This window comes from Lactuca serriola, chromosome 7 (genome assembly GCF_051521515.1).
Source record: "Lactuca serriola cultivar US96UC23 chromosome 7, Lser_US96UC23_V15, whole genome shotgun sequence".
NCBI lineage: Eukaryota > Viridiplantae > Streptophyta > Magnoliopsida > Asterales > Asteraceae > Lactuca > Lactuca serriola.
This window is the reverse complement of record NC_136414.1, coordinates 2,794,183-2,807,822: the sequence shown is the minus strand read 5'-3', so window position 1 is coordinate 2,807,822 and position 13,640 is coordinate 2,794,183. Positions and strand designations below refer to the sequence as shown.

The following is a 13,640-nucleotide window of genomic DNA, read 5'->3' as shown; positions in this document are numbered from 1 at the left end:
AATTTTCAGGCTCATCAAATCTTTCTCCACCTGATATTTTTGGAAAATCACTTTATACATTTTACATTCTTTAGAATTATTTTACATCTGATTTAGCTAAAAGTGGTATCGACGAGGTTAAACAAGAACTTCCTCAAGTAATTTATGAAACTATTGGCACAATTAAGGCAAGTACTTCTTTGCAACCATAGTTTTCATAAAAAAAAGATTAATCATAAATTTTGTTCCAGATACTTGTACAATGATTTTTATGTAGGAATTGAATGGGTTAGGAGGTTGTACGTTTTCTGTACAAAATTTGGCACCCATAGGATGTTACCTTGCATTCTTGGTGTAACTTCCTCATGGTGATAAAGATATTGAAGAAATCGAGTGGATGATTTTGTACAATGATGTGAAATTTGAATACAACAATGTGCTCCAAGACACGCTAAGCCAAACGGGGCAAGAACTCTTTCATTCCAATGTTATTTATGTTAACTCAAACGAAGCTTTGCTAGAGCTTTTCTAAAATACCACTTGTCATGGTATAGAACTCTTTGTCATATTACTATATTTCATTAGAATATGTACTTGTATATTAAAAATGTACATATTCCTGGATGAAGATTTTAAGTATTGTACAATAGCTTGTTGTGGAAATAGGGGACGGTTCATATAGTTATAATCCTCAAATGTTTTGCTGGAACTATAAGTTTGTAGATGGAAAAAATCTTAGTGCCTCGACTTGTGGGAAAGCCGAAACCTATGTGAGTTGGGATGGAGTCCATATTACGAAGGCTCCAAGCAAGATTGTTGTGGATGTGATCCTTCATGGTTGTGATGACTTCACAAATCCGTCTTTTAAGATTGGCTGTTAACTTAGCGGAATAGTTTTTTTTGTTCATTTGGAAAATCATTATAGAATAAATAAACTAGATCAATCAAAAAGTAGAGTAAGCGAATTTATATACATCCATAGAGTTGAAGTCCGTGCTCAAAAATTTGAAAGACGACATGTAAATATGGCATCAAATATATATGTCGTTCAAAAACAATAATGTATCATGTGAAAAATAGATTTACATAATATATGTTAGCGTCTATCTGCTTTTTAATAGATCTAATACAAACTTACAAAATCTCAAGGGCAATAATCGTTCTCAAGAACGGGTTGAGTCCTTATCCCAAAAGCCGAAGGCATTCTACTATGCCCGACATATGTTGTATGCAAAACCTCAGTTTTCTCAGACTGTAACTCCATCATTTGAATTTTTTTCTTTTCGAAAAATCTAATTACTTTAAATAAAATAAATCCACACAATATTAATCCAATGCTCCCAATTCCAAACCCACACACCCACCATCTCCATATATGATGTGATGGTGGGGCTCGCACGACAATTGCAAAGTACCCTTGGTCCCACACGTCACAAGTGTGGGACAAGGACATATTTGTTATTGTCGTACTCCCATTTGAGTAAAATTTGACACATTGCCCTTTAGGAAGCCATAGAGAAGGGAATCGAACCATAATAGGGCGCCTAACAAGAGCAAGTTTTAGTTTGGTTGTTGTAGTTGCGAAATGACCATTTTGACCTCGTGTGTATGTTACACCATAGGCACTAAAACCAAGGATCGGCGTGACAAAAGTGTAATCTGGCATGTTGTAGTAATAAGACGACCAATTTCCTAGATTTGAAAAGACTATATCTAACCAAGTAACATTTGGCTCTGGGATAATCCTCGAAGGAACATGGAAATAACCCAAATTAGCTCCTTGAGCCCAAACACTCGAGCTTTGTAGGTGAACAACCGAAACTTCCATTCCTGTAAAATTTGAGGGCAGCGGTACTTTATATAATGTACCTACATGAGGATGCATTGGTATTGATCTCTTAGCACGATCTTGAAAAAATTCATCCAAGGAATTACGGTTGTTGTTGTTGTCCATGGCTTGGATTAAGCGTAACGAACATATACAATAAAAAGTCACAAATTTTGTGATGAAGCTTGTTTTAGACCCCATCAACATCAACACAAAACGTTGTTTTTGCCAAGTTCCTCATGCGAGCATTGTTTTTTTTTCGGTACAAATCTTGAGGAGAACCGGGAAAAAGGAACTAGAATAAAATCTTGATTACCAGGTCTCGTAACTTCTTTTAGAGTTTTTCAGAAGCCAAATTCAAAATGTTGCAATTAAATGATAAAAAGATCGGGATGAATGTTTTGATTCTTTTTCAAAGTATTTGCCAAAAGGCTGAGTATGTTTTTGGTTGTTCGGATGTTGAGGAAAAATTTAGAAATGAAATACTTGGTAGAGTTTGTGGGGGTGAGGTTCACTCCGACCGAGTCTTTTGCCACCTTAAAATAGACTTTTGTGACCATTACTTAGACTACTATTTTTAAAACAATAGCATGGATCTATTTGTAATAATCTTAAAAGTATAGTAATATGATAAGTTGTATAAACTTTGCAAGTACAATTGTTATAAATATATCAACCATTTTTTTAAGTATAAAAATTTATTATAATTTATGCAACTATATTGGTGTTTTTCATCTTTGTCATTATTTACACAAATATTATTTTGTACTTAATTTTTTTTATGAACAAAAAGATTTATTTTTATTCTGATAAATAATTTTCTTTTGCTTTTTTGCTCATTTTTATACCATCATATCTAGATTTTAAGATTACATAATCAATCACTTACCAAAATATTAAAACTTCAAACTATCGTATATAATCACAAATATAATATTGTCCAATAAAAATATCCAAACTAATACATATCAATTAAGAGATCACTGATATGTTATACTAGTAGTTTGAATATTATATATATATATATATATATATATATATATATATATATATATATATATATATATTACTTTGAATATTTTTGTTGGACAATATTTTATTTGTGATTTGATATGTATTAATTTGAAGTTGTATTTATTTTGTTAAGTGATTGGATGTTTAATAATTTTATTTTGTCTAATTAATATACTTAAAAAATATGATTTAGAATTTTTTTTCTTAAAATAGAGTGGATCTTTCCTTCATAAAAGGAATTAGGTACTAGAAAAATTAAATATAAAAAGAAAAAAAAAAGTTTGTTTACGTCATTTAAATAGAGTCGCAAATGTAAGAAAAATAAGATAGTTTAAAAGTTTTCTAAATGGTTAATTAAAATGGTAAGAATAAAATGGTAAGAATCAGCCCCCTATTAAAATGGTTAATTAAATAAGGGTAAATTTAGAAATGGGAAAATGACTTACGAGCCCAACGAAGTTTTCAAAACGTTCAAAAAAACCCAAATAATGTTTTGTCTGTTCAAAAAAAACCCAACGAACTTAACGTTTTGTCTAAAAAGCCTAACTAAGTTACACTTTCCTGAAAGTCAAATAAGAGAAACAGATGATGTGACTTATTATCGTATCCGGAAAATGACTTGTTAGACCAACAAAGTTTACAAAACGTTTAAAAAACTCCAAAGATGTTCTGACTGTTCAAAAAAAAATCCAACTAACTTAAACAAAACAAAATTAGGGTTCTTTGAACGGTTTGGAACTTTGTTGGACTTTTTAGACAAAATGTTAAGTTCGTTGGGTTTTTTTGAACAGAAAAAACATGATTGATGTTTTTTAAATGGTTTGAAAACTTCGTTGGGCTTTTTAGTCATTTTCTCATTTAGAAATATATATAAATTTAAGTGGATGGATTAAAAGTTGCAAGAAGAATCAGCCCATATTTGATATCGTAGGTAGTCACTTGTTTCAGAGTACATTTAATAAAAGGTGAAGGATTGTTGATGTTGTGAGTTTATATTTTATGACAAAGTATTATAGACTTGCTGAGCCTGATACGTCGAGCAGGGCGGTTATTCAAGGTCCATGTCTTTAATCGGCCTAAAATTCATAGAGTATATGATACATATATAGAGAGATAAAAAAAATAAAAATATCTAAAAATGTTAGAAGATATATATATATATATATATATATATATATATATATATATATATATATATATATATATATATATATAGAGAGAGAGAGAGAGAGAGAGAGAGAGTTAGGATCATATATAACCTTTAATTATTGTGTGAATGTATGGCTAATTGTGGACCAATCATTTTTTAAGGATAATTTTATACTTTTATTATTTAAATTAATTATTATCCAATATAAATTCCTTAGAATTATGGTAAGTGATTGTTAATTGCCTATACTTACAGTGCTAAAAAACCTACACCTCGGCCAAACCTTTCCTGTCACCCATTACTACCTTCTGTACCTTTACCGATAGATCTACATCACAACCAACATTATCATCAGACAAACATCTTACCCTCGATTTAACTTGCAACGATATTGACAATGGAGAAAGCGTTGTATATAATCGATCCTCTTAGGGGTGGTCTCTCCGTTCTTCCTTCTTCCATTTTGATTTCAAAGAAAAAAGAATCGAACTCACGGGATGGGTCTTGATTGAGACCTGCAAATTGGTCGATTCTCGATTTTTTAAAAGGTTATTGATCCACTTGACCTGCAACTTAATTGATAGATTCGTGTGTTTGTGTTTTTTTTTGATTGATTATTTAGATTAGGGTTCAGAGAACCGTGAAAATGTTTAAATATATAAAAAAACATTGTAGATTCGTCGTAACACCGATCCCCGTTCTTCGTTAACCACAACACCGACTTCTTCATCAAGAAAATGTTCGACTATTGGCGCCTCAACCATCACACCTGTTCTCTCCACCGCTTTATAGGTGGTGTCGATTCAAAACATGTATCCCACAGCTTCCATCATCCGCCCGAACACCTATATCCCAATATGCTTTTCTCTTTTACAAAACCCATTGAACCCTGCATGTGTGTGAAAAGTTAGAGCAAAACATATGGGATGTTGAAGGTGAAGTATATTCCTCTGGTGGATCGTGATTTTGGGTCAAGATAACTCCAATTTCCTATTACGGGAAAACTACAATCCATTATATGTCCATCGCCTCTTCCCTGGTTCTCCCAATTGTCTCCAATTCCTTCATCAGACTCATTTCTGGTCCTTCACCAAGCGCCTCTCTATTGCATTCATCGTATTGTATTCTTATAGTTGGTAATTTGAAGTGAATAAGGTATGTGCGTCAGCGTTTGACTCTCTCTCTCTCTCTTCCCCTGATTCTGAGTATTCTATCCCTAATTTGTTTTTTCTTAGCCCTAATTTCATTTTGTATCTATTTTTAGGGGTCGTTATGGGTGTTTCGTGTTGGGGCAGTATGGGCAGAGAGAGATTTCATGGTTAAGTGTCAGGCAAGTCTATAATCATACAAATATGCAATATACATGGGGACTTGGGCACTTTGTAGATTCAAAATGAAGCTACCAATTGGATTTGTTTGTATAATTATGTTATATACATTCTATATAGAACAATTAATGACCAGGGCTTGAAGATGTAATGATTTTACTATCTTTATGCACTGCTGAAAACTTCAATTTCACATAGGTTTGTGTTGGGTTTTCTATTGGGTTTTTTAGCACATGAGGAAAGCCCACTTTTTTTAGCCCATGTATATATATGTGGGAAATGCCCTAATTTCACTAACACACAAAAAGGTTTTCAGCCACCAAGAGAGCAAGAGAGAGGAAGAAGCAAAAGAGGGTTTTTTCTTAATTCCCGTTTTTGAAGATACACCTGCAGTGTTTGGTAATTTCCCGGAGATCCAACGGTCCATTTCCTTTGATTTTTGGACAGAAACTTCCTAACACCTAGGCCTTCAGATCCAACGGTTGAATTTCCGAGATCAGCTCCAGAGACTCGGGAATCATCGCCTCTGTTTGCTGCTGGAAATCAAGAACGTTTTTGGTGATATTCTTCTTTGTCTTTGCTTATTTGATTCCATATGCTTGATCTGATTTAGTTTCAAGTATATGATGATTATTGTATGCCTCCAGTACATCTAGAGAAGATTTTTTGTATTGCTCAAATATTGGTGATAGTGGATTTGAAGCGGCTCTAGTAGTCCCGTGGTTTTACTCTCCTTTCTTGAGAGGTTTCCACGCTAAAATTCCGGTGTCGTTATTGGTTGATTACTTATATTTTTGGGTTGATTATATTGATCATATAGCTTGCATTGGGTTTGTCTTGTTACAAGTAAAAATATCCTATTTGTTTGCATCCTAAAAGGTTCATTCAAGACGGGAATAGTTTAGTCAAACGAAGTATTATTCCGCATTGTTGTTTACCGTTGTGGCTGCATTTTTTCCATCTGATTGGTATCAGAGTGTGGTTCTTGTTACTAGGTTACTTGTTTGAACAATGGAAGCTAATACAAATAGGATTGTAAATTTGAATGGTTCTAATTATCATGTTTGGAGAGGCAAGATGGAAGACCTTCTTTATGTGAAGGATTATTACATGCATGTGTTTAATACTGAAAAACCCGATGATAAAACAGATGCAGAGTGGAATATTTTGCATAAAAAAGTTTGTGGGTATATTCTACAATGGGTTGATGATAATGTTTTGATCCATATTAGCGCGGAAACTCATTCTCATACTTTGTGGAACAAGCTTGAGCAGTTGTATGCTCGGAAGACCGGGAACAATAAATTGTTCCTGATTAAACAGTTGATTGACTTGAAGTACCATGATGGAAATCCTATTAGTGATCATTTGAATTCTTTCCAGGGAATTATTAATCAGCTTGCAGGAATGGGTATCAAGTTTAAAGATGAGTTACAAGGTTTATGGCTCCTTGGCACTTTACTAGATTCTTGGGAAATTTTTAGGACATCCTTGTCCAACTCTGCACCAGATGGTATTATCACCATGGAATTGGCTAAAGGCGGTGTTTTAAATGAAGAGATGAGAAGAAAGTCACAAGGTTCCTCTTCACATTCAGATATCTTGGTCACAGAAAGCAGGGGGAGAAGTCAAAGTAGAGGTCCGAATAACAAAGGGAAGCATCGCAGTAAATCTAAAGGAAAGTTTGCTGACTATGAGTGCAATCATTGTGGTAGAAAAGGGCACACAATATGATTCTGCGGACAATTGAAAAGGGAGAACAAGAAGGTAAATTACAATAATCAAAAGAACAACCACAAGAAAGATGATGGTGGTAATGATACTGCTGAAGTTAACACTGCTACTGAAGAGTTCTTTATTTGTTGTGATTATGATATGGTCAATCTTGCACATGATGATTCGAGTTGGGTTGTTGAAAGTGGTGCTACTTGTCATGTGACATCACAAAGGGAGTTTTACACATCTTACACTCCTGGTGATTTTGGGAATGTTAAGATGGGTAATAATGGGTTATCAAAGATTGTTGGAGTCGGAGATATTTGTTTGAAGTTTGAGACTGGGATGGAGTTGGTTTTACACAATGTAAAACATGTTCCAGATATTAGACTTAGTTTGATCTCTGCTGGCTTACTTGATGATGATGGTTACCATAGTACCTTTGGTGGTGGCATTTGGAAACTCACCCGTGATTCTTTGATTGTGGCAAGAGGTGAAAGAAGCTCCAAGTTATACATGACACATCCGAAGATCTCCAAAGAATCGATCCATGCATCGATACATTGTGACATGACCGATTTGTGGCATAAGAGACTTGGTCACATGAGTGAAAAGGGGATGTCTTTGTTTTTGAAGAGAAATGTGTTAACCGGTGTGCATGATGTGAATTTGAAGAGATGTTCTCATTGTCTGGCAGGTAAGCAAAATAGAGTTTCCTTTAAGAGTCATCCTCCTTCCAGGAAGGAGAATATACTTGATCTGGTACATTCCGATGTATGTGGTCCCATGAAGACTAGGACACTTGGGGGTTGCTTGTATTTTGTCACATTCATCGATGACTATTCAAGGAAGGTATGGGTTGATACTTTGAAGACTAAAGATCAAGTATTAGATGTGTTTAAGAAGTTTCATGCCTTGGTTGAGAGACAAACTGGGAAGAAATTGAAGTGTGTTCGGACAGATAATGGCGGTGAATACATTGGTCCTTTTGATGCTTATTGTAGAGCGCAAGGTATTCGGCACCAAAAGACTCCTCCAAAGACACCACAGTTGAACGGTTTAGCAGAACGGATGAATAGAACTTTGGGTGAAAGATTCTTTTTGAGGAGAAGCTTTGAATACAGCGGTACATGTTATTAATCTTACTCCCTGTGTTCCTTTGTCTTTTGATGTTCCTGACAGGGTTTGGAGTGGAAAAGATGTTTCGTATCGTCATTTACGGGTCTTTGGATGCAAGGCTTTTGTGCATATTCCCAAAGATGAAAGATCAAAGCTTGAAGTGAAGACCAAGCCGTGTATATTCCTTGGTTATGGCCAAGATGAATTCAGTTACATGTTATATGATCCAGTTCTGAAGAAACTCGTAAGGAGTCGTGATGTTGTATTTGTTGAAGATCAGAGTTTAAAAGATATTGAGAAGACAAAGATAGTTCCTCAATATATTGATGATCGTGTTGATTTGGATCTTGTTCCCCCTCAACATTTTGAGCCAATTAATGAAGATATTCAGAATGATGAACAACATGGTATTGATGACAATGATGTTCCAGAGCAGTCGGGTTTGGATGAGGATTTTCATCCAGAGTTACCAGTACCTGATATACCACCATTTGTCCCACTTAGGCGGTCTACGAGAGATCGTCATCCTTCCACCCGTTATTCTGCTGATGAGTATATTCTAGTCACTGATGGGGGAGAACCTGATTGTTATGCAGAAGCTATGGAAGATGAGCATAAAAGAGAGTGGGTTGAAGCTATGCAAGATGAGATGAATTCCTTGCATGAAAACAATACCTTTGAGTTGGTGAAGTTGCCTAAAGGCAAGAGAGCTTTGAAGAACAAGTGGGTCTACAAAGTGAAGACTGAAGAGCATACCTCACGGCCTAGGTACAAGGCTAGATTGGTGGTCAAAGGGTTCAGTCAAAGAAAGGGTGTTGATTTTGATGAGATTTTCTCTCCGGTCGTGAAGATGGGTTCCATTCGGGTGATTCTTGGTTTGGCTGCTAGCCTTGATCTTGAGGTTGAGGAAATGGATGTCAAGACAGCTTTCCTTCACGGTGACTTGGACAAGGAAATTTATATGGAGCAACCTGAAGGTTTTCAGGTTAAGGGCAAAGAAGACTATATGTGTAGGCTTCATAAAAGTCTTTATGGGTTGAAGCAAGCACCAAGACAGTGGTATAAGAAATTTGAGTCAGTCATGGGTGAGCAAGGCTACCGCAAAACTACTTCAGATCACTGTGTTTTCTTCCAGAGGTTTGGTGATGATGATTTCATCATTTTGTTGCTTTATGTTGATGATATGTTGATTGTTGGCAAGAATGCAGAGAGAATTGTTCAGCTAAAGAAACAATTGAGCAAGTCTTTTGCTATGAAAGACTTGGGGCCGACAAAACAGATTCTTGGCATTCGGATTACTAGAGATAGAGCTTCAAAGAAGTTGCATATGTCACAAGAGCAATACATTGAGAAGGTGCTTTGCAGATTCAACAAGGATAAAGCTAAAGTGGTTAGTTCGCCCCTAACTACCAACTTTAAGCTGACTGATAGAGATTGCCCTTCTACTAAGAAGGAGATTGAAGAGATGGATAGAGTTCCATATGCATCATCCGTTGGGAGTTTGATGTATGCCATGGTGTGTACAAGGCTAGATATTGCCCATGCAGTTGGTGTTGTTAGTCGGTTTCTGTCAAATCCGGGAAAGAAGCATTGGGAATCAGTTAAGTGGATTTTCATATATCTACGTGGTACTTCCAAATTGGGTATAACATTTGGAAATGGAGCACCTATGCTTGTTGGTTATACATATTTTGATATGGCAGGAAACAAGGACAACATGAAATCTACTTATGGATATTTTATGACTTTTGCAGGGGGAGCTGTGTCATGGCAGTCACGACTGCAAAAGTGTGTTGCCTTGTCCACCACTGAGGCTGAGTATATGGCAACAACAGAAGCATGAAAAGAGTTATTGTGGCTGAAAAGATTTATGCAAGAGCTTGAATTTATGCAAAAACGCTACATGGTTCTTTGTGATAATCAAAGTGTCATTCACCTTGCTAAGAATTCTATGTTTCACAAAAGAACAAAGCATATCGATGTGAGGTATCATTGGATTAGAGACGCACTTTAAGACAAATTGTTTGAACTTGAAAAAGTTCATACTGATGATAATGGTTCCGATATGTTGACTAAAGCTTTAGCAAGGGAGAAGTTAAAGATATGTTGCTCGATCGTCGGGATGGCGAACTCTTCCTCATAGGCGAAAAAGGGGGAGATTTGTTGGGTTTTCTATTGGGTTTTTTAGCCCATGAGGAAAGCCCACTTTTTTTGGCCCATGTATATATATGTGGGACATGCCCTAATTTCACTAACACACAAAAAGGTTTTCAGCCACCAAGAGAGCAAGAGAAAGGAAGAAGCAAAAGAGGGTTTTTTCTTAATTCCCGTTTTTGAAGATACACCTGGAATGTTTGGTAATTTTCCGGAGATCCAACGGTCCGTTTCCTTTGATTTTTGGACAGCCGCTTCCTAACACCTAGTCCTTCAGATCCAACGGTTGAATTTCCGAGATCAGCTCCAGAGACTCGGGAATCGTCACCTCTGTTTGCTGCTGGAAATCAAGAACGTTTTTGGTGATATTCTTCTTTGTCTTTGCTTATTTGATTACATATGCTTGATGTGATTTAGTTCCAAGTATATGATGATTATTGTATGCCTCTAGTACATCTATAGAAGATTTTTTGTATTGCTTAAATATTGGTGATAGTGGATTTGAAGCGGCTCTAGTAGTCCCGTGGTTTTACTCTCCTTTCTTGAGAGGTTTCCACGCTAAAATTCTGGTGTGGTTATTGGTTGATTACTTATAGTTTTGGGTTGATTATATTGATCATATAACTTGCATTGGGGTTGTCTTGTTGCAAGTAAAAATATCCTATTTGTTTGCATCCTAAAAGGTTCATTCAAGACGGGAATAGTTTAGTCAAACGAAGTATTATTCCGCATTGTGGTTTACCGTTGTGGCTGCATTTTTCCATCAGTTTGATTCACTACCCAAATGGCAAATGAGTTTCTTTGCTCTAAAATCTATATAACTAACTGTTCTTGAGATAATTTGATATGGATTTCGTTAATTGGATGTCTTCTTATTTACTATGTACAGATGCTTCGTGAGGCAATTGTTGCACCAAATGAAGAAGAGAAGGGTGAAATGTATGAAAAGAGTGCATATTTGTGTGTAATTACAAATGAACTTAGTGAAGAAGGTAAAGTTTATCTTTCAGTGACTTTATTGCATTTTAATAAATATTCAAAAGTATATATATTGTGATTTGAAATTTTAATTGCAACCCTTAAAATCGATGAAACCATGTAATATCAAATTGGTAGATATATAAGAGGGCTAACCTGTTTACCCATCCATTATTTCTGCATAAGGTGTTGAATATAGAAGATGAATGAATCATTCATATATTGATACTTACAAGTTACAATATATAATACTTACAATTTTAACATACCCACACCTAACAATTTCATTTGGAGTCTATTATATAGCCAATATTAGTTTCATAGCATAATTATTACTGAACAAAACCCATTACAACAACATATACTTAAAGTATGAAGTTCAACATGCCACAATCACCCAACATATTCCAAAAAAAGTCTTTTATCTCCACACTACTGTACTTTTAAATAGCCAACGATTGCAATGAGCCGATGACATCTGATTATTATCAAGGGATCAACCAAGTTCAGTAAAAATGTTCCTAACAATCATATTAAATTGATGCCCATTAGGTTCGGAATTAATCGAAATACATAAATCATCAATGGATAGGTCTGTGGGTTAAAATATTGTAAGTGTAGGTTAGAATTAAAGTAAATTACCCATATTCAAAATTTAATATTGTTCTTGAAGGCACCTGGAGTGTGGTCATTAGGAAGAGCTTAAATCACATGATTGTAAATTATAGATTTATCTTAATTATAGACCATCTTACTAAAGGGAAATACCAAGTCTAATAATTTGAGTATCTACCAAGTCTTGTGAGTAAAATACGGTTACAAAATAAGAAGCCAAACTTATAAAATACTTAGATTCTCTGCCATCTACCTGAAAAAACTGAATTATGATAAGAGGAAATAACTACATGATGAACAGAGACTGAATCACAGTATATATTACCTACATATGAAGAATACACAGTTCCATTCAAAAGAATGCAATTTCCAATCAAACCATGCTCTTCACAATTCCCTTTAATAAAGCATAAGGACAAACGTTAGACTATGTAGGTGTATAAGTTTTCATCTGTGAATTTTGCCGATTGATAAATTCTTGTAAGTTTTTTGTTTCAGTTTTCATTTCCCTAGATTATTTGCTTTCACTCACACATACAAAGGATATTTTTGTTAGTTAAATTCTTATATGGACCATGGTGGAATCAATTACATTTCAATACGGTGTATATTCTAATATTGTCTTTTTACTATTAACCATTCCAGGTACCTATATAACGATCCTTAGCATGTGGTCAAGTGAAGTTGACTGAACTTGTCGCTGGTAAATTGGAGGACGTGTGGTTGAAATTTTAAAAGATTTGGAGGTCCACATAGACAATGAAGACAAATGGGGTGCACTTAGAGCTGTAATATCACCTAGATGGTGTCAGAAATGAGTTTAATTATTAACCCGTTTACTTGTCGGAAAAAGTTATAAAATAGGATTTAGGCATTAAAATGATGATTTACTTGATGAATAAAGAATAGCGGTAAGTAGAAGAGGAGATAGTAATATCGGCTGATGATTACCACCTACATATCTAATATCTAATGGGTAAAGCAGATCCTTTTTTGGTACTCACTATGAAAAATGGTGCCAACAACGTCTCTAAGTTGCTCCCCCCGATATGCTCTTTACATCTATTTAAGTGTACTCTACTTGAGAGTCAGAGTTCTATAAGAACGGATACACACACGGCGAGTGGAAAATTTGGAATTTCATTTAATGAGTTTACATTGTTTATATTGAAGCTATCACCATATGGTATGATGGAAGCCAAGCTAATACAACCATCATATTCAATAAATCCAGTATTTTTGGTTAGAATTCGTTTATTCTTTATTATTTATTTTAGAGTAAAATACAGAAATGGTCCCTGTCGTATATAAAAAGGGTAAAAATATCTTTTAACAAATGTTTAACAGCCATTTCTAATGATTTTAATAGAGGGGACTAAATAAGCAATCAAAATTCAAACTCAATGATGATATTGTGATGGTCTAAAAGAGACCGAACTTGCATGTTTGTGCATACTTAATTGTGCGTTTGTGCTGATTTAAGCAAAACGCCACTATAAAGACATGACATCTATAAAAAAATATTCAAAGATAAAGCATTTCTTAAAATGATCCAGCCACCCCAGTGAAGTAGCAAATTAGCTAGTGGTGGTTGAACATCAAAGATATTGCAAGTTTTTGATTTTTCAAAAGAACTTTTAACGTATATCTTAAGTTCACGTGAAAAGTGTTGTAGTTGGAATTTCTATTGATTTTGCCAAAGTAACAACTTGACTGTGTTGATAGATATGTACTTTAGTTTTTACCTGTAATTGCAATG

General features: G+C 34.9%; 1 protein-coding gene across 1 annotated transcript; it reads right to left on the bottom strand.

Annotated features, from left to right (window-relative positions):
* Positions 1-1,123: 1,123 nt before the first annotated feature.
* On the bottom strand, positions 1,124-1,807 carry LOC145061942 (uncharacterized). Its single transcript, XM_079009538.1, has one exon. The coding sequence runs from the start codon at positions 1,805-1,807 to the stop codon at positions 1,124-1,126; it is 684 nt and encodes a 227-aa protein (XP_078865664.1).
* Between the last annotated feature and the right edge of the window lie 11,833 nt (positions 1,808-13,640).

Bases quoted from the DNA above. Each gene is read 5' to 3' on its own strand.
- LOC145061942 (XM_079009538.1), bottom strand. From the start codon at position 1,807: ATGGAAGTTTCGGTTGTTCACCTACAAAGCTCGAGTGTTTGGGCTCAA.